Source organism: Postia placenta (genome assembly GCF_002117355.1).
Source record: "Postia placenta MAD-698-R-SB12 unplaced genomic scaffold POSPLAscaffold_3, whole genome shotgun sequence".
NCBI lineage: Eukaryota > Fungi > Basidiomycota > Agaricomycetes > Polyporales > Adustoporiaceae > Rhodonia > Rhodonia placenta.
Window position 1 is genome coordinate 1,387,308 of NW_020169834.1, and position 27,511 is coordinate 1,414,818.

Here is a 27,511-nt window from a genome sequence, read left to right on the forward strand (position 1 = left end):
TTCAGCCCTCAGGCGCTTCCTCGCCGAGACGCGTCGTACGCAGGGCACGTGCGCGTGCACGAAACGCTCTGGCGGCGTCACTGGTCGTATACATTCTCTCTTTCGTGTCCCAACAGTGAAGGCCACGGCGAGCACAGCCCATGAGCGTTGCATCTTTGGTGAGTCCATGACACAGAATCTGTCCTAATGGGTGAGTCTCATACAATGCGTTTGCTAGCTCGCGGGTGCGTTGCGCACTTCGCTGCGTAGTACGCGACCACCACCTGCAATCCGCTCACTCCTCCAGACCCGCTCGCTTTCCTCATCACCCTCTCCTTTCGTCCCCTCTCAGCTTTCAAGCTCTGTCCACAGAAGACCATCGCCAATTCTGTGCCTTGTCAGGCCCTTGTCGCTTGGCTCAATATTCTCGCCGAAGCCGACGCCGACACCACCACCGAAGGTAGTGGCACATGTGACTGCAATCGAAGCAGAAGCGAATGCACACCCACAAGATTTGCAAAAGCAAGTGGCACTCTTTGAGGCTCTTGTAGGGACAGGCGTAAAGTCTGGCTATGACGTCGCCATTGCGAGGTGGGAACGGATGTGTGAATTTGTATGTCCCTCTGCCTGTAGGTCTGATCGCTAAGGTCTAATGCTCTTTGAAAGGATCCCAAGAACCCATTGCTTCGTTCGGATATTGCATTCCAGCTCTACCTCACAGCTCTCCTGAAGGACGGCCTTGCCTCATCAATAGACGCTGCTGTCCGTCGACGTGACTCTCTTCTTGCTGCCACTGGTGTTACTTCTGCTACCTCGGATTCTGTCTCGGCCTCCGATGAGGTTACTCAAGCCTCAGCGGATTCTTTGACTAACACTGCATCATCGGAATCGGTATCCTCGACGCCGGCACAACCCTGTCGAACGGTCACTCCCAGCCAACAGCTCGCGCAGGCTGTCCTAGCTGGAACTGCACCGGGAGTAGGCAGCGCGACACCTGCGAGTGCGGACACCACGAAGCTAACCGCTGGTCTTGGCGGCGGCGCAGGTGTCCCCGGGAACCCACTCGTAGTGACTCTAAATGAACGTAAGTGATTGTTTCCTTTACTGTGCGTGCTGGCCCCTACTGTCATTTCCTGTTTCCACTTCCTCGTGCTTAGGTGCATTGTTGCTTGGTCATATGTGGAACCTCGCTGCATGCAGACTGCGGTAGGCATGACTGAACTGCATGTTAGTCATGTTACGCATGACAAAGTTTTGAGACTTTTTCTCATGCAAGGGCGCCGCGTTAAAGCTCAGCAACAGGATGGGGACGATTCTCCTTCTGTCAATTGCACCTGTAGCCGTTTAGCGATAATCGGGTCACGCTCAATGTCTCGTGAAAGTTGTCTGCGAATGGCCTTCTAGTGTCTACGAGCGATCTTGTCGCATTGAGTTGATCAGAGCTTGTTTCTCCTATCGCACCGGACGTAAAGCAAACACTGACAAGCTATACGACGATAGCGAAGGGATCATGGGTACCACGACTGATTCGGTTTTTGGTGTTGACGGCATTGTCCAGCTTCTGTGAGTACAATGACCCCTTTTGTTAGAATTGGCGTGCCTGAACAAACGTGATATTCTTAGTTATTCTCGTCATGCTCGCAGTACTCCTGGAGAATTCCGGGCTGATGAAGGCTGGACCGCGACAAGCCGAGTTCGAGCCGGCTGCGGGCAAGACCTACAAATTCAGTGACGTGCATGGCGTTGACGAGGTGAAAGATGTCAGTGTATTCATTCAGCTTCAGATCTGGCAATGTGTTGATATTGCGAGTGTAGGAGTTGTCAGAAGTCGTTGAGTTCCTGAAAGACCCAACTACGTTCGCGACACTTGGCGGCAAGTTGCCGAAGGGTATCCTACTCACTGGACCTCCTGGAACGGGTAAGACGATGTTGGCACGTGCGGTCGCGGGAGAGGCTGGCGTACCGTTCTTCTTTGCCTCTGGGTAAGTGCGTTGTGTATGCTGTCCGCTATATTCTCTTATCATCGCGCGTCTACCACGTAGCTCGGAATTTGATGAGGTGTTCGTCGGTGTCGGCGCAAAGCGTGTCCGCGACTTGTTCACTGCAGCGCGCAAGCGGCAACCGGCCATTATTTTCATCGATGAGCTGGACGCGATAGGTGGACGGCGCTCGAACCGTGACCAGCACTACTTGAAACAGACACTGAACCAGCTTTTGGTCGAGATGGATGGATTCTTGCAAAACGAGGGAGTCATCGTCATCGCAGCCACTAACTTCCCCGATAGTTTGGATCCGTGAGTGAAGGGACGATTATCTTACTGTGTGCCTAAATCTCAATACCTATCCTAGTGCTCTTGTGCGCCCTGGTCGTTTCGACAGGCATATTGCCGTTCCGTTGCCTGATGTCCGTGGAAGGGTGCAAATCTTGAGGCATCATATGAAGGACGTCACAACTGAAGCAGGTATGTGATGTTCACAGAACTGATGATGTGTGTGAACACCTTCGCATCTAGCCGTCGACCCGACAATTCTGGCCCGAGGCACCGCAGGCTTTTCAGGGGCTGACTTGCAAAACATGGTCAAGTGAGTCGCCACTTCGTCTGGTCGAATGGTTTGTATATTGTTTTCTGACACCCAGCTAAGCCAAGCCGCCGTGCAGGCCTCTCGCGAAGGTGCTAAGGCCGTCTCTTTGAAGCACTTTGAGTGGGCTAAGGTCAGTCTCTCAACTGAAATAGGTTAACCTCCGCTGAAAATATAAATCGCAGGACCGAATCGTGATGGGTTCGGAAAGGAGGACTGCGTACATTAGTGAGGATGTGAAGAAAATGACTGCGTACCATGAGGCGGGTGTCACCTTCCGTTTTCATTGTTCTTGCGGCCTAATTATCATGCATCTTTAGGGAGGCCATGCACTTGTAGCACTATATACGGATGGCGCCATGCCTCTGCACAAGGTCACTTGTGTGCCTCGTGGCCACGCGTTGGGCATTGTAAGGTCTTCCTTGAGCCACATTCACTCTTACTGAACCTGTGCATTGTACGTGGCAATGGCAGACGAGCCAGCTGCCCGAGGACGACCGATATTCAGTATCCTTGAAGGAATACTTGGCCATGATCGACGTGTGCATGGGTGGGCGTGTGGCTGAAGAAATCAGTACGTGTTCAGCTGCAGTTTCTGTCCATCATTGACGCCGTCGTCTCGGTAATACTCCCACACAACACAGTCTATGGGCCTGAGAATGTCACTAGTGGCGCCTCCTCGGACCTGAAGCAGGCTACTCGAACCGCCCGTGCGATGGTCAAGGTCAGTGCCCTGACATTCGACATTTTCCATCAGACCAATTTACGTTATCTAACTTGGATCGATTCATATCGCACATCTGTGACGCCTGCACTAGAACTGGGGCTTTTCTGACAAAATTGGGCCGGTCTATTACAACGACCGCGAGGAGTCGATCAGCCCCACGAAGAGCGACGAGATAGAAGGCGAAGTTCGCAGGTATGTGTCTTCCTCAATCATATCCCATATTCCCCGCGCGCTTTCCTTATTATAATTGTGAACGCCCACCCTTCCGGGGGAATGGCATGTTCATGGTTTCCGAAATGTATACATCACTGACTGGCATATCACAATGCAATAGTCTCCTGATGGCCGGGGAGTCACGGGTCTTGACGCTTCTGAAAAGTAAAGAAGAGGAGTTGCATCGGGTAAGTGTTGTATATCGACGTCCTTGTAGACCCACACTTATCTCATCTGTCCTCGTGCTTCAGCTGGCGTCCGCACTCATGGAGCATGAGACTCTAGATGTCGAAGAAGTCAAGAAGGTCATCAAGGGTGAGCCGATACGGAATATCAAAGAGGTCATCCAGGAGGACCTCTCACGACTGTCAGAGGAGCCGAGTTCATAGCATTGTCATCTGAGTGTAATGTTGTTGTCGTACCTCCTTTGCTTAGTTTTCATCCAAATCGCGCACATATGATCACAGTACATTAATAGCAGACTCACCGTCTAATGGGACACGCAAGATCATCGCTTGCATCGATAGCAAAAGAAGGCCAATTTCTCCGAGAGCCCGAGCGAGATGGATCCCGCCCGAGTATCGCCTCTGCCGTATTCTTGCCCACATATAAAACCTTATGTGAACATGATCGTGCTGCCGTCTCTCCAGTGGCAGTAGTGGTTTATTAAACCTACAAAACATGCGGCAGCGCACGTTATGTGGATTCACGCCGTTGCCAGGGACGTCATAAGTGCGGATATTTTGCCACAATGCTACTTGCATAGAAGGACCGCGTTTCTTCCAGATGAGACGGGCGAACCGCTTTATCCCCACAACCGGCTAGTAAGTTATCCTATAAAAGCATGCTCATTCGAGGCCTCCAACGGAGGAAAGACTGAACCGGTGCTGAGGCCCAGTGCCACAGACAAGTAGGGCCGGCATGTCGGAGGACTACTCGGAGAGAATGCCCTCATAAATGCTAGGCGGTGGACGTAACGACGGTTGCGCTCCTGGGCACGCTCCCGCAGTGAGCGCACAGCCAAGGATGCTGAGTACCAATTCAATAAATCATAGCGAGCTAACAACACATGGTGCTGCGGTTCAATGTTTCGCACCGGAGGCCAATTATACCCTTTCCAACGATCGCCGCCAAATGTCATCAACTCCACACCGCGCCTTCGCGGAAGCACAATTTAGTACCGAGAAAATACCCTAGCATCAACCGTCGCACAAGCGGCTAACCCGTCTGTTTTGTTTCACGGCGACTTGCATTATGTAGACGCGGTAATACAGTACAGGCATTTTACACGGCAGTAACACTACAATGACAGCGCTTGAGGGCGGCTGAGAGGCACAGGTCGAATTCTATCACGAACACATTCCATTGAGTTTACCGAAAAGGCGTGGATAAGATGAACGCCTCGGGCCGCATGTGACTCGTCTCCCACCCGGTTTGACAAGTGGGTCTGAGATCCTTGGCTGCAGACACGGTGCGTTTGTCGGCGAACTAGCATAAATAATTGCTAGTCATATGAGATCAAGGGGCTGCCTGACAGTGGCACATTCCGAGAGGGATGGCTTCGACTTCTCTCCGCAAGGTATAAGGGGGGGTAGGAGAGGACTAGCCGCTCTTAGGAATGGTGCCGAGGAAGCCTGAGTCCGGCACGATGAGGCACCAGTAGCCACTGCTGTGGCGACATCGCGACGAAGGAGGCGAGTACATTCTCATCTCAGAGGCTTGTCGCCGGCCGCACCAGAAGGCTTATTGCACGCGGATGACAAGGTTCGCGGACGACAAAGTTAACGCTTAATTTGCGGCCTCGCTAATTAGGGAACGGCTTGGTCGTATTGGCGTTTAGATGCAACGCCTGGCGCACCTTCCAGGCTGACACTGATCGTGCAATATCCTGACGTCGCATTGACGTACCGATCGTCAGGGCCCTCGGGGTATCGATGGGCATGGCTGCAGCGCCCTACATGCTTGCCCGAGTGACAAGCCACGACTCGGACGACCGAGAGTCTCGGGCGGTCCTTAATGGAAAGTCAATGCCAATGAACGCAGATAAGAACGCAATGACCTTCTGATATGAAACCCAATCCACGGAGTGTCCGTGCTAGCCCTAGTAAGCGGGCGTCATATAGGGTATGCCGTCAATGGCCTGGCCAGTGTCGTAATACGGACGGAGGCAACTTCATGACTTGCCCATGAGTGGAGGAAAGAACCACGAGAACCTGTAGTCGGTGGGAACCAATATACTCGGATAGGCCAGATGAGAGATGAAGATGGGGCAAATGGGCGACGGGCTACGGTCGGAGAACTTTGCATGCCGAGAGTGGGGGTACTGTCCGTAACATACACGCAGACACAGTGTGGTGGTAGATTCTGGTGGGTTTGAATCGTAATGGACGAAAGTAGGGAGTCCGTTAAGCGCGCTCGGAGGGGGATTCTTGTTGCATTGGAAATGGCCGTGCAATGCTCCTGCGGGCCGGTTGGTAGGTTTCAATAGCGTAAGAGAAAACGATGACCTGGCGGTGGCACAACGGATGGCGATTTTCAGCACGGTTCATTAAGCAGACCGCGGGGTATTCTTACCAACGGTCGTACGTTGAAACACTGGAAACAATGCATGTCACTGCATCGCCGTCACGGTGGTTGGAAATTTGATAACGCAGAGCAGGTGGAGGCCAATCCACCGCGGAATGGGATGGCCAGAACGGGCTAGTCATCCCTGCACAATGTTTCAGTCAATTAGTCAAGCCTGCACGGGGTCCACAGCTGTCGTTCTGACACAGATTGCTTGCGTATTTTTCGATTCGATACAGTAACGAGACAACTCCGTTTCCCTATCATTGTTGACACGCACACACTGACCTGGGGCGAACCCGGCAAGGAGAGAGGACAACATACGAATCGTTATCCGCGCCCGAATGGCCGGCGCTCGCTAAACGTATCGGGCAGCGCTTGTCCTCGGAGCTTCTGCCACGTGATTCCAGGGAATACCCGAATGAGAAGTGGCTGCCGAAATGATGTTCTACGTTCTCACCGCTGCGGGGTGTGTTCTCTTGTAATTGGGCGATCATCATTGTGGTCCTCATGGTCAATCAGTCGAATGTTGTACTTTCGATTCCCTGGAATGTGCCGCAAGCCTCCACATGCGCCCCTCAATAAAATAGGGTAATGTCTCGCTTTCGGTCCGCTTAAGGTCCGTCACTCTAAACGCTGTTCGTCCTGCCCATATAAGTACGCGTGCATCGGCCGCACGCCCCCCCACTCTATAGTGTGGACCCACTCTGTCCTACAAGTCGACGACGACGAGCCCTTATTGGCCGGGTAAAGTCAGGCTCGATCGAAGACAACGCACGGCTTCGATCAACGTTTCAATCGACCGTCAGCCTCTGCAATCATTCTCTTACCTCCTACCTCCGCCGACGCTTATAGCGCTCGCAGTAAGTTTGTCCTCTTCGCCCTTCCCGATCCGCGTGGCTGAGGATTAACCTTCGCAGATGTGTCACCGCCAACTCAGATTTTACAAGTCCAATGAATGCGGTCACTTGACTTTCACTGGCGATACCACCATTGACTGCAACGCCCGCGACTGTTATATTAGCAGCGCGCATCCTCCGACATGTAGCACTCCTGGCTCGGGAACATCCTGCCGGTGCCGTCGTTATTATACGTAAGTGCAGTCCGCACTTTGACGCCGTCTTCTGTGGCTGACATTGCGACCAGTCAACCTGAGCGTATCGTTACACGTGAAGTCAGTATACTTGCCTAACATCTACTATCACAAGCAAATACTGACGTTCACTCTCAGGAGCCGGGGAAGTGCCCTCGATGTCCTTGAGACAACACAATCCCCATCATAGACCGCTATGCTCACGACACAACCTCTGCCATATACCAGTGTATCATATGTATCGAGTATCTACGAATATGACCGTATCATACATCCAAGTCGACGTCGGCCAACATGCGATCATCAAGTCCGCCGTCGCCATATTCGTCGTCCTCGTCCATAGGCTCGCCATGTTGCTGCTCGGCCTCAAACGCCAGCTCCTTCTGCTTCGCTTGTGCCTTCTCAATGTCCTCCAGTCTCCAGAGCGATATGCCGGTCTGGTTCTCATTCGGGTTTTGCGAAATCGTGCGCATGAAGAGCTTTGACAGTGTCAACGCCATGTCCGTGGACAGGTTGGAGGCCGTCTCGGTAATATACTGGTTGATCCATCGGGGCAGCTTAGCGCGCTTATCGGCGCGAGCAAATCGCTGAAGCATAGAAGCGTCAATTAGAGTTCAGATGGCATCATTGTCCAGGTCACCTTATCCGCGAAAACCATGAGGCCCCAGTCAGTTTTTCCGCGAAGAACGCGTCCGACGCACTGCGCTGCATTCCGCATCGCGTCGAAGCCGAGGAACTCGGACTCTCGGATACGATATGCATCTCGCAGATATTCCAAGCGGGCCTTCAAGATTCGACTCTCCGTATACTGGTACGGGACACTGTGTGCGAAGGAAATCGTTAGTAAAAAGTATTCTTCGCCAAGCGACGTTCTCACGCACCCAAACATGATGACAGCTCTTCCATAATTGTGATCAAAGTCAATTCCTTCGGAAACCTTACCACGCGCGACAGAGAGAAGGACAGCTCCGCGTCCGTTGTCACATGCCTTTTAGTCAGGGCGCGGAAGTTAGCAGAGCAGTTACAGGTACCGGCCGAAGCCCGCAGATCACCATGCGTACCCTGCGGTAGTTCTCTAGCGCAATGCTCGTCTCATTGGCGTCTGGGGTCTCCACGAATATCAACTTGTGCTTCCACACTTCATTCAAGATGCCCTAATAACCGTGTTAATAATAGAGCAAAGCCGAGATTATGACAGCTGACCATATCGTTCCATGCTGCCACAATGGATTCCATGTATAGGTAGCTTGGGAAGAAAGCTACAATGCCATCCGGGACGATCTTGCTGTATTCAATGAGGATACTGCCGAAGTTGCGTACCACCGCTGGGTCGTTCCTCACTTCGAAGCGGGAGCTTATCGCGACTTGGTCACTACCACGAGTAATAACCTACAGCGGGGTGAGCGAGATAACAACAGGGCAGTACGCGTTTACGTACCAATGGCAAAAAGGAGTTCCGGGTAAGTGTCATCGCATACGACTCCTGAACGACAGGCTGAAACTGCAGCATCTTGGGGTACATATCCAGTGGGGAGATGGTTCCGGATGTAATGACAACAGAACTGAATCGTTCAAAGACCGGCTTGATTGCTATGGCCGGGTCGAGGCATCTGTAGCATAAAAATCACAACCCTCCGCCTTCAAGATGACTAGAGACTTCTTACGTTAGGTGGAATATCGGATTCGGGACCGTGGCATTGTCGGTTTCGAAAGGCTCAAGGATTAACAGGAACCCTATTCAGAAAGAGGTTATCAGCTCTCTAGTGGTCCCGAGGATCAGTGTGGTACCTTTCTCGTATGTTGCGACCAGAGTAGCAAATGTCGCCACTTTCTGCAGAGCAGAATATTCATCTATCCGGCTCAGCTCAAGAGTTCGCACGAGTGATTGTAAGCGTTCTGCGCAGAAGCTTACATACCGATGAGCATCGTCATTGGATAGGTAAAGCCGGCACTTACCGCAGCGGTCGACGTTCTATGTACGTGATGTCTTTCAGGTGCTGCAGGAATGATAGAGGTGTCTCTGCTACAACGTGCAAGACACGCATTCGAGTCTGAGAAGTGAAACGGTGAACCCAATCATGCACTGTGCAATTATAATTTTATACCTTCAAATACTCAACGAAGCGTTTGAGGAAAGCCACGAAGTGTTCGGCCTTCCTGATATTACCAGGAATAGCCTCTTTGAGGAGATCTTCCGGCAACACTGGCAATAGACCAACGTAGCGTCAAACACCTCAATACCGAGCGTCATGATGCTGCATGACAAACCTGGATTGGACATGAACGCATCCTCATCATTGGCAGCATCTTGCAGACCTTCAACCAGTTTGGCATATTCATCTTGCAATTTGGAGGCGTCTGTCTTCTTGATCCTATAGCAAGATGTGAACGAGCTAAAGTAGTCTATAAGTGTCGACATACTCGTCTATCTTGTCGCCCAGTTTACCCACACTTCTGGCTGCTGAATCCAGCATTGGTCTGGTCAAATCGATGCTCAAGGACTCGATGCAGACATTGTCTACAGGACGCACGTGTCACCTCTCCGTCAAGTGTTTCGGTGTCTCTCCGCTCTTACCGATATTGTGGGCTTCGTCGAAGACCACTATTGCATCCTTCGACATTTCTTTGGAAACTTGCTCGGCAACCTTCGGATCCAGAAGATAATGGAAGGAGTAGATGACCACATCTACGAAGGGCATCTGAGTCAACTGTTTAGCTCGGAAATTCCCCGTGGAGAACAAGCCGTACCATTCTGCGGACGGTGAAATACGGGCAAATGGTGTTATCGCGGCCGTATTGAAGAACATCTGCAAGCGTCCAGATACCAGGCGGAATGATGCTGCCTGGTTCAAGCTTTCCTAAGTTCTGCAAACGGACAAAGGTGAGCACAAAACAGGGGCTTGGGCGACACAAGGTGCGGAAGCGAACCTCATGCCAGTCACAGAGTTCGACTGATCCGGGATTCTGGCGGCCTTTCTCACATACTGCAGAATTTGTAAGATCGCGACAACGAGCATCTACTACTTTCCCTTTCTTCTCTTTGGCGACCTGGAAATTACCAGCAAGTTAGAGGCGTTCCCAAGTGGGAAGTGGACTTGCGGCAACAAAAGGTCAGGGCATTGGTTCGAGACGGTGGCTCACCTCTGGATGAATGCAGAGGTTTTTCCGACTGGTTAGGCCGAGCCCATAAAAGCTCTCCTCCTTTTTCTTCTCTTCCTCTGTCTCGGCACATGAGACACGATATGCCATAAGACGCTTCAGCTCTTCCAGCGCTTTCTCAATCTCAGGCACGGTTCGCGAGCAGTAAATAAGCTTGCGTTTTGCCGGGTAGAACTACATTGCATTCAGTATCTCTTAACATAAAGTGAGACGAAGGGGGTCCTACTTGCTGGTACGATACAATGAGAGACAATAGGGACACCGTCTTGCCTGTCCCGGAAGGCATCTCAAGGACACAGTGGCCCTGAAAAGCAGGTCAGTTTGTTCCGATATCAGTCCGTCTATATGTACCCACCGTTGCATCCAGGGTGCGCTTCAAGTCGCACATATACGCATATTGTTCTGTTAGATAGTAAGAAGCGGCCAGCGAGGTTTTGAGATATATTTTACCAGGATATATCCGGTCATAAGGGAAGACAACCTGTGCGTAACGTGCATGAGGATGAATGCCGGTGAAGTAGAATGTACGGTATCCATTTACAGGTAGATCGTCAATGTGAAACTTCATGAATTCTTGCTAGTCCAAACGAGATGCAATAGTACGAAATGCCTTAAGCTATTGTGCGAGGCTGAGATCAAGTGTATTTTGCACGGGAAGTATCCCGAGTGGCCACAAGTAATGCCAAGGAGGTCAAGGGGTGACCTGCAATGTAAGCGCCGCGGGCGCTGAATTAATCCGGTTGTGACATTGTAAGGTCGTGACACTAGCATGCGCACCGGTCACACCTCATTCTGTCACGCATAGGCGTAATGCTTGCAAGAATACCACGACAGGCTCTTCTCCGTTTGCTTTGCTGCCCCGCCCGCCCGCCACCTCTCAGGCTCTGCCGTCATGCATCCACAGAACCCTCCAAACCAACGCCTTGGCGTACAGAGACGACGGACCCGCCGTCGATCCTCGTTGAGGAGAATTACTCACGGTCCACCGTCTTCACCATAGACTTCTTCCGTCGGTTCGTCAGGTTTACCGCGATCGGCATTATTGCCGTTAGTGCGACGACATGGACTGCTCTTACGGGCGCGCACATGTGGATCGAGCATGTCGAGCTCGCGTCTGAGACAGATGAGGAGGTGCGCAGATGGGAGTGGGACCAGGAGGCGGAGCGCTGGTCGGGCGGCGCGGCGGGCGGAACAGATCCTGGCCTCAGCTTGATGGGACGCTTTGCAGTGCGTAGTGCCTGGATCGCTCAACATTGGGGAATAGGTTCGGGGACGAGCGTCATCGGCTCGAAGGCGTACAGCGGTCGCGGGAACACGGGCGGCAGCGCGGTGAACGCTGTCGAGGCACGCCTCGAGTATGCGCAAGATTTCCTCAATATTGCGATTAATTCCGCCCTGAAGGGCGCGAGCTCTGGGAAGTTACGCAAGGAAACCGTCACCGACCTCATCGGCCGTCATGCAAGCGTCATGGAGCGTATGGGCACGAAGGAAGCGCTATTTGAAGCGAGGGCCGAATTCGAACGAGTATGGGCTGGCCTGCCAGGTAAAGGCATTGACGCCGCCCGCGTTGCCCTGAAACTAGGCGATCTCAATCAACGACTGGGCGACCCCGAAGATGCTTTGGTATGGTGGGCGCGCACCATTCAGCTAGTGCAAGATGCCGGAAACACTCAATTGGCCACTGTTCCACCTGTCGTTCCTGCATCTGCTCCTTCCTCCCCACTGGCCCAGCGCACGCTTGTATCGACACTTGTATCCCTGTCCGCACATTATGCGACTTCTGGTCAACTCAAGCAGGCACGCTCTGTCGAGGAGTCGGCCCTTGAACTGCTACGATCTGTCAAACAGCCGCAGTCGCTAGAGACATCGACATCCCCTCAGGCACTGCATGCGCTATACATCCTCCACCGCTCCTCTCTCCTGTCCGTGCACTTAGCCGAGGTCATGTACGCTCTCCGAGAGAAACCTGTCACCTCTATCCAATGGCTCTCACGTGCCGCTGAGTCCTCGGAACGGGTAGCGTTGGTGTTGAGTGGCTTGCCTCTCATCCACCCTGATGCTCCTGACTCCGCAATCCCTCACCCACCGTCGTCGGAGACACCGCTGAAAGCAGAATATTCGAAGTCACGGACTATGGCGCGACCGGCCACGAGCCTGCTTCGGGATGCAAGGCGTACCGCTGCCGAGGCTTGGAACCTCATGGGCATCCTCATAGAGAGTAACGGCGGCAAAGGATCGGCGGAAAAGGCCTTGGAGTGCTACGAGCGAGCGTTAGGCTGGGCTGGGATTGCTGGAGACCGACCGGGTGGAATTGGGAAGGCAGGAGAAGGTACTTTGGAAGTGGAATGGCAGGCACTGTGGGCGAACTACGTCCGTATGCGGGATGCTTCCAGGAAGGATGTGCGGTGATGCTTGCATTACGTGCTCCGCCTTTCGCCTCGATATTCATGTATTGTAGCCATATATATGTATCCTCTCTTTCCCTGCTCACACGGCTTGAAGGTAGTGAAGAACCGATGATCCACGAATAACTTTTTACACCGTTGTGGCTGGCTGTGGCCGGAGATCGGTGAGTATCGCGATCGATTGCGCATCGGTGATCGCAAGATCTGGTCCGGCGATTGCCAGGAGCTGGTCGAGCAATGGTTCCCCTGGCAAGTGCACCAGGAAGCATTAATGAGGTTATCCTCGTGCTCTCTCCGCCATCTTGCCTCTTTCCTCCCACAACGCACAGCATCACTAAGGCAGCCACGAAGGACAATGGCGAACGTTGCAGCCGAACATTTCCTTGCTGATCGAGCTGCACCCTTGTGTAGTCTCGACGTAGCCAAGTCGTTCTCGCAATTGACGTAAGTGGCCAATCGTGGGTCATCTATGTCGGCATCACTTATCTGTTTGCGAACCATCAGGTCAAAGGAGAAGAAGTATGTGCACTACATTGGGCAGGCAAGCTGGGCGGGAGCACGGATCATTCAGGGTCAATGGACGCCTCAGGCGCAGAAGCTCAATGACCTGTTGATCCTCATCTTCAGCGACAAGGGCCACTTGGCCGACCTTGGAGGCTTGAAGCAGAGATCCGGACTCAATCCCGAGGAATGGGACACTCTCGTGCAATATACAACCCAGGTAACCCCGGCTGTTTGTGTTTCGACAGTGGCCAGATATTATAACAATCGTGTGCGTGCAGGTCTTGAGCAACCTGGCGAACTACAAGAGCTTCGGATTTACCAAAATTATCCCTCGTCTCTCCGAGGACAAGTTTGCTGCGGTAGTCGCAAAGTCTCCGAATGCCTCCAAAACCCTACCGCTTTGGGAAGAAGTATGCCCCTCGTTATTCACGTCACGCGGATTCTAACGCACAAGTCATCGTTCGCAGCTCAAAGAACACATCTATCAGCTTGTCCCTGAGTCTAGCAACTTTATTGGCAAGCGCCATCTTGGGCAGGTCTCTAACTACTATCTTGGATACCCGATCCTGGATGACGAGGTCGCTGCCGTCCAAGCCGCTGCCGAGAAGATCGGAATTGATGTCCTCAACACTCGGTACCAAGCCTCTGTTGATTGCAGATGTCTGTGACTGAATATCCTGCTGCAGTGTCCGGAAGGACGGCCCAAATAGCTTTGCTCTCTTGGTTGCCTCCGCTCAACCTCAACCCTCTTCCCTGCACGAAATTGAGGTTCTGGGCAAGGGCGGTAAGCTGACTGTGGAGTATGGCGATTTTGCAGAACCATTGCAAAAAGCGGTGGCCGCTCTGAAGGAGGTGACACCTTTGGTTGCATTCTCCTGTCGGCTTTGTATTGATCTCAGGACACAGGCCAAGAAATACACCGCTAATGAGCATCAGACCGCTATGATAGAAGGCTACGTTGAATCGTGCGTCACATCCAGGATGGTTCATTATGAACTATCCGCTCACCTACTCTTTGTGCGTAGGTTCGAGACAGGATCCATTGAGGCTCACAAGAAAGGCTCGACGGAGTGGGTCAAGGACGTCGGCCCCGTCGTAGAGAGCTACTTAGGCTTTATCGAGACTTATGTTGATCCCTACGGCGGTCGCGCGGAGTGGGAAGGTGCTTCGTCCCCCGCCACAGATTTGTTGATGACTGACGGGTGCCTGCATGTTTTCCAGGCTTTACCGCTATTGTGAACAAGACTTTGAGCGCCAAGTACGACACTCTTGTCAGCAGCGCGCCTGAATTGCTCAAGGTCCTGCCATGGGGCAAGGACTTTGAGGTCGACAAGTTCCGAAAGCCGGACTTCACAGCGCTGGAGATTGTCACGTTTGCCACAGGAGGTAATGTACTGTTTTGATGCACAAACTACTATCTCATCGGTGATTCAAGGTATTCCCGCCGGTATCAATGTAGGTCATTCGCCGTCACTGCTACACAATAGCTAACTCGTAGACAGATTCCCGTGAGTTGGGTCTCCCGCTGGACACACATCGGTTGATACGATGCTTTTTCTAGAACTATTACGAGATACGGGAGTCCGTTGGCTTCAAGAACGTGTCTCTTGTGGTGAGTGCACAGGTTGTCACCTTTGTCGTTCCCATTGACATTTGCCTGTAGAATATCCTTGCAGCCAAGGCTCCCAGTACGTTGTCCTGGAATGGCTCACGTACACGTCGCCGACAAAATATACCCCGCAGACGAGGAGCTCACGCTCATCCACCCTGATGACGTCGACCTGTACAACGCATGGGACTCGCGTGCATTCGAGCTACAGGTCGCAAACCACGAGCTGCTTGGGCACGGAAGCGGCAAGCTCTTCCAGGAAAACGCTGATGGCACGAAAAACTTCGACCCGGAGAAGGTTTGTGCTGGTACATAGTGCGTTGTTTATGGATCTTAAGGCGGTTTGATAGGTTATCAACCCGCTCACCGGTAAGCCGATGTGAGTTCGTCAGAATCGGATTTGGTTCGCGCATGGCTCATCTTCTCTCGTTGAAGCACATCGTGGTACAAGCCCGGACAAACCTCGGGGTCTGTTCTTGGCGAGGTTTCATCTTCGATGGAGGAGTGTCGTGCAGAGACCGTCGCGCTTTACCGTATGTGTAGTACTACATATACCTCTATTCGCACTAATGTACCTCAGTCGTCGGCAATCGGGACATCCTCAAGATTTTCAACGTAAAGTTCCAATCATTCTTGTTCCCCACTCCTCACTCATAGTCGATACATCATAGTACGTGGATGAGAAGGATGTAGAGGACGTTCAATATGTGACCTTCCTCCTCATGGCGAGAGCCGGTCTACGCGCTTTGGAGTTCTATGACCCCGCAACCAAGAAGCATGGTCAGGCACATATGCAGGCTCGGTGCGTGCCAGACCCCTTGTCGTCTTGCTTATGTTTCCGACGCCTATCCACTACCACAGCCTTGGAATCACGCAGTTCCTGATCAAATCTGGCATCGCACGCCTCGAGGAGGTCCGCGGTGCTGATGGTTCATTGGAAAACCTCTACATCCGTGTATGGCACTCACGTTTACTAGCTCAAACGATATCATATTCACACTATCTCTGCAGGTCGACAAGGAGAAGGTTCTCTCGCAGGGCCGCGAAGTGGCGGGCAGGCTCCTTGTGGAGCTTCAGGTGCGCAAGAGCACAGCGGATGGCCCGGGGGCGCGAGCGTACTATACAGAACTCACAACTCCTCTTCCTGGGTGGGAAGGTGAGATCCGCGACCTGGTGCTCAAGAAGAAGCTGGTAAGTCGTTATCCGCGACTTCAAACATCACTGCGCTTATGGGTCCGTCATCAGCCCCGCAAGATCTTCGTGCAGCCAAATACATTCATCGACAACGACGAAGTAGTACTCAAAGAATATCCTCTGACGCCTGCTGGGGTCATCGAGAGCTTCATCGAGCGGCAGTTGTAAAAAGGCTGAATTGACGGTTATGGCACCAGAGACATGTTTGTCGCAGAAAACATCATGTATTTGTATCTTTGACGATGTCAAGTTATCGGGCAACACGCATTTTCGCATCAATGTTTGCAACTCGTTACGACGAACCCGTTCCATCGGTGAGAATATTGCTTCACGTATGCTCTTACTAATCCATGACATCAAAGCACGGACAGATTGCGAAACTTCACCGAGTACTACTGGGGGTATATGCTACAATATACAGGCTGGATAAGTAATGTTTACGCTCTAGTAGTTTGTAATGGTGCTGCCAGCTCGGGTGGGCCGCAGCAATGTCCAGACCAATACCCCAAATCATGTAACGTACCGACTACTACTAAGTTTCGGTTCGTGTCTGGGATGTGAGAAGCATGCAGACGAATATCTGAAGAAGAGAAACTATCTAATCAGATCGTCTCCCGTACTAAAGCGACAACGACTGTAACACTGTGGGGGTGATGAGCGCTGCACAAATACTGACAAATGCGTTACCCACTCGTCCACTTTCTACAGTTATCGAGGTATAGCTGTCAGATGCGTAGAGCAAAAGTAGTAGAGATACTCACTCCCCCGCGGAAGTACATGCCCTCCCGGGCGGCCGCGCGTTCGAAAGGCGTTACGCGATTTTTCTTTGCCATGCAGACGCCGGCGTAGTCGACGATACGTTCTGCTATGGTCTGCACAAGTATATCCTCGGTATCCTGAGCTCCCTCGTAAGACACGTCCACATTTTTGACAGATGGGCTACCTTTGGCTCATTTGATTCTCCTTCTGATGCTGTACTCGAGGTTGGCGGATTTGCTATTGCAAATTGTCGTCCCACGAGAGTACATATTTGGGCGAGTTCTGCGGGGAAAACATTATCTGATAGTCCATCCGTCTAGAGTACAGTTGTCCTCAGCTGTATTTCCATATGACAATGATCATTGATACATACATACACAACCACTATGTCACCGTCCCGTAACTTCGTCTCGAATGTGTCGGCATCTCGGGGGGAGTCGATGCAGGCACGGGAGAAAGCTGGCGTAGATGCCGGTAGTTTGGTAAGCTGCCTAATTGAAGCGGGGGATCAGTTGACGCATGTCCAGCACATTTACAAGGCCAGTTCATACTTTGGACAGTTGAAGAAGTGTTGCTGGGTACGCTGTTGATAGGCCACAGCAGATGACCGCAATATTAAGAATCCACTGTCCCCCAAACTATGTGAAAGCATCAGGATTTGTACACCGTGATGAGTGTGACATGTCATACTTTGCGGCTCGTAAAACGCCTGAGGAGGCATTTAAGGTCAGGATACACGCTGTACTGGAGCCTGGTTATTCGAGCGCGCCTCATAAAGGGTGAGTACTGGGTACGCGGGGTTCGGCCTATGAGGGCTCACCCGCCAGCACCGTTCGTTCTCGCAGGACGCCGCCATACGCCAGCTCGAGACACTCCGCAGGAGTGATTTCCCAGCCATCGACTCGCTCTCGCTCCTCATAATCTTGTGTGGGGTCGGTTTCTGGTTCACCAGCCCAGGCGGTCATTGCATAACGTCGGGCGTGATACATCAGCGCTTGCGAGAAGAGCGAAGGGTCTACCCCAGAGTCAATCCAGCCACCGACGCCATCGGCGACACCGAAGGATACCCCCTTTGTTACCATGTTTTGGTAATAAGTGTACGAGCTAAGAAACGGATTGCTAATAGCATACCGAACCGTTTCGCATCTGTGAATCATGTCACCGGTTAACAGCCCGGACAAAGAGGTTTTGACAGCGTACCTCTTGGACGTAGAAGAAGTCCTCCCCGACATGACTGCCTACCGCAGAATGATACTCGGAGAGCAGTTGGTCTCTCCACCTACCTACCTCGCTATCTGCTCGGAAAGGTTTCGTCTTGATACGACGCGCCTGCGGGTCTGGAGGTTTCCCCGCCCAACTTGCTCCGACATGGAACCGGTACGGTCGAGGTAGCGAGGAAACAGACCGCACTTGGCATTTTGTGATAGGAAACGATCGTGTGAGGTTGGCTGAATGTCGTGAAATAGCCATCGTGTGTAATATTTCCACCGCGAAGGGAATAAGTCGAGGGTAGAGTATAATAGTAAATCAGAGGTGGACTCGGATGCTTCAGAGTGGATCCCTACTATCGGTTCTCGGTTCCGGCCTCAAATGTTGACTTTTCGGGCGTCACGTTGCAACAGATAACACATATTGTCACGCCAAATCGCACTGAGTAGTCACTGCAAGCCAACGTCATTGGAACACGTCGTGACATCAAGTGGAATAAATCAATGGTTCGATATTTATGGGTATAAGTGTGATTGAGAAAAACGACGCTCCGACCGCAGGCATATCGGAGATGTACCGGATTGAGTCCAGTAATTCCAAAATCTCATTCTTCATTTCTCTTTATGAGATGCGATCATGTATACCTGATCCCCGCGGCGTGCGCCCATCCACAAGTACATACTTATACAAGGGTCACTGCAATAGAAGGGACAATAAGTATCAATAACACATTCAAAGGAGCAAATATTATTGAATAGATGGTTTCAAATGGCTACTGTAGACTATACATATCCAATAAGGCATTCATGAAAGCTGCACCGGACTAGTGCAGGTCACAACGGGTCTCCGTTTCATCGATGTTAGTATCTGCATAGAAGGGTCATTGTCTGTGCTCGCACACATTATATTTACGTGTCCGATCTGGTGTCAGCTTCCACAGCCCCAGCTTTTCCAGTCGAAGCGCACCCCTTGGCTTCTGTTCTTTCCGTTCACGAGGTTCTGTGCTGTCTTCGGCTTGTCAGCTTTTTGCATTCCTTTAGCACCTGAAGCTGAGTGCAACGCGTTTGTTGTCGTAGCAGGAGTGCTTGACAGTTGGGGCAGCATTATTTGTTTGGTCTTGTTCATAGGCTGTGTGCTTCTGCGCAGAGCTTTCATCTTGTGATTAGGTCGCGTGCTGGGGGGCAGCCCGGGTTTGGTGAGTGTCGAAATGGGTTTGAGCGGTCGTTTGGTAGCCAATATGGTTGGATCGGATTTGAGAGGAGCTGACGATCCTAACGTTTTCCTGCATGCGACTGAATTTGATCCTGGCTCCTTCGCGCACGACGCACCCTGACGATTGACTTCGTCACCTTGCCATTTGCGAGCTTTACTAACGGGAGCTTTCCGCATGAAGGGATTGGAGGACAAAGGGCTCGAATTGGTTTCCTTCGCCTGCTCCGCGTCACGACTAGCCGCCGTCGATGCTGCCCGGATTTCCATCATCCTGCGCAGGTCATTCAGCCCATGCTGGACACGCGAGGACTGTCGTACGGAATTTGCAGCGATGAGTTCGCCGTCTGCCAACGTCCGGCTTGACCGTGGACGCTTTGGCTTGTGCAAGTCGGAAGCAGATTGAACGTCTGCGGGAGACGATGGAAGGATGCTCCATGGGCGTGGTGGACGATAGAGCATCAAAGGGTGCAGCAAGACAGGCGCCACACTGGGTGGAACGGCTCTGCTGATCAACGGTGGCCTAGACCTTGAAGGCTCGGCATAGAAACGCAGTATGGACGTGCGTTGAGCGTGTATGCGTGCCTCCTCTGTAGTGACAGCACTGAGAGGGTCCAAAAGCGAGGGCAGTCGGTTGCGCCTAGTGACGCCGTCTTGAGATATGTCGTGTGTATATTCGTCTGTCACGGTCGTTCCGTCATCCGAATAGTCGTCACCGGAGAAGTCGTCTTCATTCCGGGAGTCATCGTCGCCGCATGAATCCTCGTCGCCGCACGCATCCTCGTCGCCATACTGCTCTTCCCCGTCTGTATCACCGTCGTCGTTCCCGGAGTCCGTGGATATATCATCATCATCATCACGGCCCGATCCAGGTACCAAGATATCTGGCACGACACCGAATGGCATGAACACGTTCCTCTTGCCGGTTTCGGTCGGGTGTCCAGTCAACCTTGACATGTTGGATTTCGGGGGTGCCTGGTGATGCAAGCCCTTCACGTGAAGGATGAATGGTTGTTGATGTGAAAAGATCTCCGGAGAGCTGATCTGCGAAAGACGGGAGAGGGCATCGGTAAGAGAGGAAGGGTGGTAGAGGGCGGCATCCTGGCTAGGTCGGAATGGACCGCTCAATGATGACAAACAACGTGTTCCTCTGAGATCTACAAACATGCATAAGTTACTCTCCATGACGTGAAGCTTCTGCTGACATGCCTACCACACTTAATAGAGGGAATGACCCAAGACAGTCAAAGATATCGCTTATGATACTCATGCAATTCCTTAGGCTTAGGATTCTGAGACCCCATGGACCGCATCTAGATCCTCTAGTGGACGCGGGGATGTCGTCCTCATCTTCCGAGAATACTAGTGTTTTGCTGAGCCGTTTGATGCCCCAACTACTTAGGGCTGTCCCACTAGCGTCGAGCGCGCATAAGCCGTGAAGAGCTCTTAATTCCACGATAGTGTCGTCAGTAAGCTCTCTGCAGCCTGGGAGTTCGAGAACGGTCAGGAGTGCAAATTCTGCCGTGCACGGGATGCGTTGGAGCAACGGCAGATGCTCATCAGAGAGAGGAAGTGTGTACCGCCGGAACGTAGAGGGAAGATGAGTATATAGCTGGACGAGGATGGCCCAGAGGCGAGGGTCGACTTGTGATGGATGGAGTGGCTCATTTGTTCTATATTCAGGGATCAGAGCGCGAAGAATGTCGTACGCATCAGGTGACTCCGGGGGCTGGTATAGGAGTCGCGCTGGGCCAAGAGAATGCAGTTGGTCCGGAAAAGGGAGCAGTGTCTGTATACAGAAGTATGCAAGAGATGGGACATACAGCAAAGATGATGCAGCACTGTCTCTAGTGGAACCGTAAGGAGGTTGTGTAATAGTCTGAGGAATGGTATACTTGAAAATTGTTGTGCCAGCGTCATCAGAAGCCAGCGAGGGTCGCGGCCTCCACAGATTTATTGGTTTGCTCATCGACTGCCGTTCGCAACGCTGCAGGGTCCGGCATGGACGCAGTACAACAACACACAGGGCGCGTGCTAGTGCCGTGGCGCGTTGAACTTCGTGACACGGTCACATGATCGCGGCACACAAAAGGAGTCTTATGAAATCCCGGATGCGATGTCTATTGATATTACACGTAAACCAGATGAATATACGAATGTACAGTGAATGTCTGTCGAAAGATGCGCCAGTGCTAATCCGCCATCTGAGGACCAATGCGAACAAGGAGCATTAGATGCTCTGGCATACTTTACAGGTCAGTGTAATGCGGTCCCGGAAGACCACAGCTATGGATGGGGAAATAATGAGCGCATGAAAAGAAAAACAACGTTTATGGGACGTACGAAGAACGATCAGAGCGGCCAAGCCTGACACCACGATGATGTAGACGAACGTATATTTCACCACCTGGAATCACGCCATGTCAGTTCAGTGGAGTAAAGAGTACGCGAAATAGACTTGCAATCCAGCGACGCTGTCGCTTCTGTTTAGTCGAGAAAAGCGGCGCACGGATTTGCTTCGTCGGTCGGAGCCAGACTACGGATTTCAAAGTCAACATGCCATGATACGAAATTTACAGGCAACTTACACATCATCGTCGAGTGCAGCCTGTCGACGAAGGGAATGAGAGTTGGCGGAGTCATGATGATCAGGAGAATGTGCGCTAGAAGGAAATCTGAGCTCCAAAGGGACATCTCGACAATCTTCACGACATATTCTCGTGCCGGCTGTGAGAAAGCAGAACTTCCGAGGCCACGGCCATACCACTTTCCTGACCACCAAGCGATGTTCGTCTCGTCACTCTTGTACTCTCGTGAGAGGAATACAGAGATCAGAATCTTCTGAATAGCGCGTTGCACGGCCACGATAGAAATGACACCAAGCACTGCATGCGAAGCGTCCCAAAGCTCTAGGAACCACTGGAAGAGTAAATTAGATGAGTGCGTAACTCTATAATTTGGATTGCGACTTACGAAGAATTCGAAGAACACGATCAGGCCCAACAGAGACAGGAAGTGCGCGAGAGCGGCCACGATAGAGGCGAACTTGGTCCACGATGCCATCATGGGTCCCAGGAATAGGGACAGGAAGAACAGCCCCAGGAGCATTGCCGCATTCCAAACAACCGGACCGACAGATATCACGGCAATGCGTATGAGAGGACTGGGGTTCTCCTTGCCTTTCGTCGGGAAAGACTTGACGAACATGTACGCAATGACGAAGACAATTGCCTGGCAAATAGGCCAAATGACCTCCGAAAAGAGGACGGTCCTCCACCTAGCACGAGGAACATCTCCGGACAGCTTCTCTGACGGGTGTCCGAGTTTCTTCTTCTTGTAGCCAGTAATCATAGTCCGAGAGAGACGGCAGTAGCCGTACCAACTGCTCGCTTTGTGTCTGGAGTTACCGCGGGACATCCAGCGAAGGAATTCACGATAATCAATGATGAAATCGGGGAAGGAGAACTGATGTGGATTGAACACGAACGGCGCGATGCACATCGACAGCACCGAGAACCAGAAGTAGATGAGGAACGGCGTCCACAAGGATAAAGTGGCGTAGAGGAGTAGGAGGATATTGCGCATTCCCATGTAGATACTCGGACCTGCGAATCGAGAGTAGAGAATGGTGAATGACATCCGCGTTGTGGCGAAACCACGACCAGTCGCGATGTAACGAGCACCACCGAACGTCAAGTTGCTGAGAATCGACTGAGAGTAAATCCTGGTTGAAAAGACCTCAAAGATGGGCGAGAGGGACAAGAATTGCTTGCCCAGCCGGATTAACGCCATGCCCGTTCCTCGCTCGAGAAGTTCTTCACAACAAGAAAATGTATCTCAGTGGCATCTTTCACGATAGATATTAAGACGTACCTTGCAGGAAGAGGGGGAGGAATGCAATGAAGAACACCAGGAAAATAGAGACGATGCATCGCTTGATCCAGTCGAAGACCGGCATCAGGTTGTAGCAGCCTGACTGTTGAATCACATTACCCGCAGAGTCGACGGGGCAGATCGCGAGTTCTTTGTTCAGTGTACCGAGGTATAGCACTACCGTATACGTCAATGACGAGCACTATGGAGTCAACTGGACAGAACTTACGAGTGACCATGAAGATCTGGATGGAGTAGATGACTAAGATATTGTTGATGTGGAAACCAGGATGCCCATAGTAGAACGTAAGGAATCGGTCCAGCGGGAGCTGCGTGCCCAAGTAATAGTACTCTCGACTCAACATCTGCTCACCCATACCGGTACCGAGCTTCGTCTGGAAGTTCAGGATGGTACCGAATCCAAGATCACGACCTTTGCCGCACTGGTAGTACTCTGAGTGCTTGATGCGTCCACCGCGGCTGATCGCAGTCATACCAGCGAAGATATCCTCGTTGAGATGAAGACCTTTCTGGGCCTTCGAGACACCTCCCCTCGTAGTCATGAATGTCGCGTTAAGGAAATCCGGGTGACCGTAGTGCAGTTTGCCGCCAATCCAAGCCAGCACACGCGGCGTCATCGTACCGAACGTCTGCTCTTTACCCGCAGCAATATCTCCAAGCACACCGATGTTCTCTGAGAAGATGTACTCGCGGGTACCGACGATGGCAACCGGAGACTTCTTGAACTCCTTGTGGCCCCATTGGGCGTACGGAGACTGGCCCGAGATTGTGTATTGCTCAAATTCGCCCAAAATGTTCCGTATCTTGATACATTCTTCCAGGTAGTTGTCCTGATTGGCGTCGATGAGCTGCAGGTATTCGCCACGGTAAAAGACGATCGCGTGGTTCTGGTTGTCCGATTTGCCGTCACCGAGAATGGGATTACCAGGAAGTTCCACGCGGAACTTGGGCTTCCTCTTCCCTTTCTCATCAAATTCAGAGTGACCGTCGATCAGGACAGAGAAGAGCCTGGGATCACTACCCTTCTGACCCGGTTCCTCGTCCAAGTACGCGATCTGCAAATCCGGATAGGCACGCAGCAGGAATTCGGCATTTTCTAACTCCTCCTTGTTAAACTTGGAGTACCGCTGCATGGAAACGGTGAACTTGAACTTGCGTCTTGACATGCGCTCCAGTTCGCGTTCGAGCCTGTCGGTATTACCGGCAAACCTCTGGACGATCTGCGGGTTCTCGACACGGTACAGCAGCTTGATGGCCTTCGAATAATTCATCATACCTGACACGGTACGATAGAGTGTCTGGGCTCGGAGCGACGCCCAAATACGCGTGCGCAGGGTGTATTCTGGAGCCGATGTCTTAAAGCCAATACAGTAGAACGGCAAGTCATCCGCGCGGCTGTCATGCTTCTCGTGGTGATCACCGCCGTCGAAAGAGTTCGTCGCAGAGGTCTCCTCGGCGAGGATTTTGGTGTCCTTCACGAAGTTGTCCCATTCGACAGGATGAAGCTGTTTGAGATACTCCAGGAGCGTGACACGCGTGTTCTGATCTTCCTCCCTAATGATCTCGCGCAAGCTCAAGAGGATCTTCTCGGAATAGTGCGGAACCAACACCGTAAACGTCGGCATCGACTCGACAGGAAGTGGGTCGGGGAACGCAGTAGTTAGGGACGACGCGAAGAATGAGATACGTCTCTCGGCTTCTCCGCCTGCTGGGAAGAAATCGCTCTCTCTACCGGTGTTGTGCGTGAAGAAAGGCGGAGCACGGAGGACACGACGGCCCTCGGGACCGTCCACCTGGTGATAAAGCAGGCGCTGGACGTGGTGGATAGAGAGAAGGTGTTCGCGGTACATAGAAATAATGACAGCATTCCACACTTGCGAGACAAGAACCTATGGGCAAGTTCAGCAGCCGCATCGGCAACATTGGTGGCCTGCACATACCTTCGGTTTGTACTTCACCTCCATCTCGGACGTAGCAAGCAATTTTGCGTAAATCCTCTTCGGCATTCGAGTGTAGACTTCCTTCCAGGGTGTCCAAATGGACAAGCCAAGGTAGAATGACCGACAGACAGAGAAGACGACCACCCAGACAATGTACCAGAGATACGTATCCAGGAAGAACAGCACCAAGTCCATCACGTACATTATGGCGAGCGCAAAGGGCATCTGGTTCGAGCAAAGTGCGCTGCCAAAGAACTTGTCACTGCACCGTTGGACCTTTGTACGTGCCATGACGGCAATTGGCTGACTGAATGAGTTGGTCAGGAAGAAGTAGGACTCGACGAACTTGCAGCCAAAGATGAGGAACCAGATCAAGACGGAACCGAAACGCGCACTCCCGCCCAATTCAGGATACGATGCGGTAAACGTCTGCGATGCCATGTACTTTCGTGATTTGCTCGCCACGCGGTCACCGAACATACGGCCAGACGGGATGATACCAAAGGCGAGAGTAGCGACGACGGACACGAAGAATTGCACGATACCGATGATGAGCGGTATGTTGGATTTCGAGTCGTCAACGATGGCAATGTAGACAGTTGGTCCACCAGTGAGCGCAAGGACGATCAGGAGGAAGATAAGTCGAGTCGTTAGGTGCGACGCGTTGTTCCATGTAGTAGGGGTGAACGAGAATTCGGCTAGCGTTGCAGCAATCATGATGAGCGTCGCAACAGCACCTCCCAGCGCGGTAGCCGACCATGTCATGGCTGCCGAAGGATTTGTCTTGTTCGCGGGCGCGTACACTCGAGGAGAGTTGAAAGCCGTGTAGAAGAAATAAACCGCAACGTGCAGAATCCAGATTCGATTGAAGTTGATGAGAAGGTGGGCCAGCGAACGCTTCTCGAAGAAAGTCTTAAAGAAGACGCGGTTCCACGCGATGTTGCCAAACTTCATGAAGCGCTGAGGAGGAGCAATGTCAAGCAATCGAGTCTGGAAGGGTTCTCGTTAGCAACAGGAACGAGATACAGTGAAGCTGACATACCCCATCGTTCAAGACGATCTTTGCAAGACCCTCGGGGTACCAGAACAATTGGTTGATATCGTCATAACCAATGATTTCATGATGATCCTTTTCTCTTCGCACGAACTTGCCGTCGACCACCTCGTACCCCTGATCGCGCATGAAGCGATAGAGCGGCTTAATGGCGCTCTCGAGGTAAAGTCCTTCGGGTACAGGGTCAACCCTATTCTGGCAATCCGGACTTCTATAGTAGTCGTCCGCGCACTTGAAGATGAAGCACAAGCACTCGGGCGTGAAGCGCACGTTTCCCGCCTCGGCCCAGCACAACAACCAGAGCGCAACTTGCCGCAAGCGATCGTACTGGCTCATGTTGTGCATCGCATTGCGCCAGCGATTGAGCGCGCTGTCGAGAGACTTGGTGCTCGCCGTCTGTACATTGCCCTTGATACTGCGCAGCCGCTGCAGACCAGGGTTTTGCGACTGTCCCACAGCATCATCGAGGTTGAGCTGCGCAGCAAAGTACCATTTGCGGTAGTTGGCATGTTGACCACCGATATAGTCCGCATGAACGGTAATCAGCGCCTGGTTGGGAGACATACGCGACGCGCGCGAGTCGAGAAGCTGCATGAGGAAGTCGAACTAGGAGAGATATTAACCATACCGTTCATTAGACTATGACTATGACTGAGGTCCCTACCATGTTGCGCATTGAGTCGCGCTGGAAGCCGAATTTCTGAGCAAGGTCAAGGAAGATATCTTCAATCTCCTCCGTAGACATTGGCACATCGCGGTCCGACGACCACGCGGGGTAAGGCTCTGTAGAGCCGGGTATATCGGAGAAGGGGTTGTAAGGAGCATTCGTACCCGTGCTCATGCGAGAGTCAATTGAGGCCGCATACGAGCGACCGTAATCATTTATGTCGTCAACGCTTGCAGCGGCAGCTAGAGAACAACGTCAGAATCACCATGTCAAGAAGCAGAGAATAGGCGGAGCTGTCACAGGACAGTAGCAATTAGAAATCTTGCCCAGCCCACATGAGCGCTATCCGGATATGTGATGACGGCCGCCATGGATCGCAGCAGGGCCATGCCGCCGTGGGGGAGTAAATGCCAGACCAAGTACGTGCGGAAGCCAGAGACGACTCGGTGTGATATAACAAGCCGCATACGCGTACAGTCACGTAGCCCTGTCGCTTGTGGAGATTGAGAAGAACCAGATATACTCACAAACTCTCTGCTCATCATAATATGCAGCATTGTTCAGCGGGACGCTGCTCGCGTTTCGGCTGGCATAGCTGTCGTGGGGATCTGAATCGCCCGAGTACTGGCGTAGAGGTTGGCCATACGGAGATGGTTGGTTAGCGAAGGGGTTGGGTGGATCGGGTAGGTCGTATCCTGGACGCGCCGCCATAGCCTCGTCGGAGAGGAACGAATCGCGCTGGGTATTAGTG

General features: G+C 52.2%; 7 protein-coding genes across 7 annotated transcripts; 3 read left to right on the forward strand and 4 right to left on the reverse strand.

Annotated features, from left to right (window-relative positions):
- Window positions 1-110: 110 nt before the first annotated feature.
- POSPLADRAFT_1178636 (hypothetical protein) lies at window positions 111-3,969 on the forward strand. The gene is made up of 17 exons (XM_024488604.1): window positions 111-158; window positions 218-592; window positions 646-1,063; window positions 1,480-1,542; window positions 1,603-1,739; window positions 1,795-1,961; window positions 2,022-2,273; window positions 2,329-2,441; window positions 2,493-2,562; window positions 2,623-2,692; window positions 2,745-2,828; window positions 2,880-2,969; window positions 3,034-3,133; window positions 3,204-3,283; window positions 3,378-3,478; window positions 3,621-3,687; window positions 3,751-3,969. The coding sequence occupies exons 1-17, from the start codon at window positions 141-143 to the stop codon at window positions 3,886-3,888; spliced, it is 2,343 nt and encodes a 780-aa protein (XP_024341818.1). The 5' UTR covers window positions 111-140; the 3' UTR covers window positions 3,889-3,969.
- Window positions 3,970-7,373: 3,404 nt separating this feature from the next.
- Window positions 7,374-10,884, reverse strand: POSPLADRAFT_1167182 (hypothetical protein; the record flags this gene model as incomplete). The annotated part of the gene is made up of 20 exons (XM_024487953.1): window positions 7,374-7,744; window positions 7,798-7,978; window positions 8,039-8,145; window positions 8,219-8,311; window positions 8,361-8,546; window positions 8,596-8,767; window positions 8,822-8,891; window positions 8,946-9,064; window positions 9,114-9,208; window positions 9,263-9,360; window positions 9,426-9,529; window positions 9,579-9,675; window positions 9,733-9,865; window positions 9,906-10,022; window positions 10,086-10,205; window positions 10,299-10,490; window positions 10,543-10,620; window positions 10,672-10,718; window positions 10,767-10,797; window positions 10,858-10,884. The coding sequence occupies 20 exons, from the start codon at window positions 10,882-10,884 to the stop codon at window positions 7,424-7,426; spliced, it is 2,388 nt and encodes a 795-aa protein (XP_024341819.1). The 3' UTR covers window positions 7,374-7,423.
- Window positions 10,885-11,126: 242 nt separating this feature from the next.
- On the forward strand, window positions 11,127-12,725 carry POSPLADRAFT_1135791 (hypothetical protein; the record flags this gene model as incomplete). Its single annotated transcript, XM_024484611.1, has 1 exon — window positions 11,127-12,725. One exon carries the CDS (start codon window positions 11,127-11,129, stop codon window positions 12,723-12,725), a length of 1,599 nt encoding a protein of 532 aa, XP_024341820.1.
- Window positions 12,726-13,002: 277 nt separating this feature from the next.
- Window positions 13,003-16,307, forward strand: POSPLADRAFT_1167186 (hypothetical protein). The gene is made up of 20 exons (XM_024487954.1): window positions 13,003-13,165; window positions 13,226-13,442; window positions 13,504-13,635; window positions 13,693-13,859; window positions 13,912-14,077; window positions 14,132-14,190; window positions 14,251-14,387; window positions 14,447-14,611; window positions 14,661-14,680; window positions 14,728-14,733; window positions 14,787-14,837; window positions 14,889-14,913; window positions 14,969-15,132; window positions 15,185-15,213; window positions 15,270-15,367; window positions 15,415-15,449; window positions 15,506-15,636; window positions 15,696-15,789; window positions 15,846-16,025; window positions 16,080-16,307. The coding sequence occupies exons 1-20, from the start codon at window positions 13,077-13,079 to the stop codon at window positions 16,194-16,196; spliced, it is 2,082 nt and encodes a 693-aa protein (XP_024341821.1). The 5' UTR covers window positions 13,003-13,076; the 3' UTR covers window positions 16,197-16,307.
- A 323-nt stretch (window positions 16,308-16,630) lies between these two features.
- On the reverse strand, window positions 16,631-18,257 carry POSPLADRAFT_1044449 (hypothetical protein; the record flags this gene model as incomplete). Its single annotated transcript, XM_024478541.1, has 9 exons — window positions 16,631-16,670; window positions 16,705-16,730; window positions 16,790-16,924; window positions 17,161-17,278; window positions 17,478-17,496; window positions 17,608-17,857; window positions 17,919-17,933; window positions 17,988-18,025; window positions 18,071-18,257. 9 exons carry the CDS (start codon window positions 18,255-18,257, stop codon window positions 16,631-16,633), a joined length of 828 nt encoding a protein of 275 aa, XP_024341822.1.
- A 470-nt stretch (window positions 18,258-18,727) lies between these two features.
- On the reverse strand, window positions 18,728-20,162 carry POSPLADRAFT_1065039 (hypothetical protein; the record flags this gene model as incomplete). The annotated part of the gene is made up of 2 exons (XM_024481893.1): window positions 18,728-20,011; window positions 20,066-20,162. The coding sequence occupies 2 exons, from the start codon at window positions 20,160-20,162 to the stop codon at window positions 18,924-18,926; spliced, it is 1,185 nt and encodes a 394-aa protein (XP_024341823.1). The 3' UTR covers window positions 18,728-18,923.
- Window positions 20,163-21,296: 1,134 nt separating this feature from the next.
- POSPLADRAFT_1065040 (glycosyltransferase family 48 protein) lies at window positions 21,297-26,934 on the reverse strand (the record flags this gene model as incomplete). Its single annotated transcript, XM_024481894.1, has 10 exons — window positions 21,297-21,491; window positions 21,549-21,612; window positions 21,668-21,741; window positions 21,794-22,124; window positions 22,179-23,020; window positions 23,079-23,255; window positions 23,308-24,988; window positions 25,040-26,029; window positions 26,082-26,699; window positions 26,758-26,934. 10 exons carry the CDS (start codon window positions 26,932-26,934, stop codon window positions 21,436-21,438), a joined length of 5,010 nt encoding a protein of 1,669 aa, XP_024341824.1. The 3' UTR covers window positions 21,297-21,435.
- Window positions 26,935-27,511: the final 577 nt, after the last annotated feature.

Coding starts and splice junctions, on each gene's coding strand:
- POSPLADRAFT_1178636 (XM_024488604.1), top strand. Junction 3,284..3,377: donor CCGCCCGTGCGATGGTCAAG/GTCAGTGCCCTG, acceptor CGCCTGCACTAG/AACTGGGGCTTTTCTGACAA. Junction 3,688..3,750: donor AAGAAGAGGAGTTGCATCGG/GTAAGTGTTGTA, acceptor CTCGTGCTTCAG/CTGGCGTCCGCACTCATGGA.
- POSPLADRAFT_1167186 (XM_024487954.1), top strand. CDS start 13,077: ATGGCGAACGTTGCAGCCGAACATTTCCTTGCTGATCGAGCTGCACCC. Junction 13,166..13,225: donor AAGTCGTTCTCGCAATTGAC/GTAAGTGGCCAA, acceptor GCGAACCATCAG/GTCAAAGGAGAAGAAGTATG. Junction 15,450..15,505: donor ACATCCTCAAGATTTTCAAC/GTAAAGTTCCAA, acceptor GATACATCATAG/TACGTGGATGAGAAGGATGT.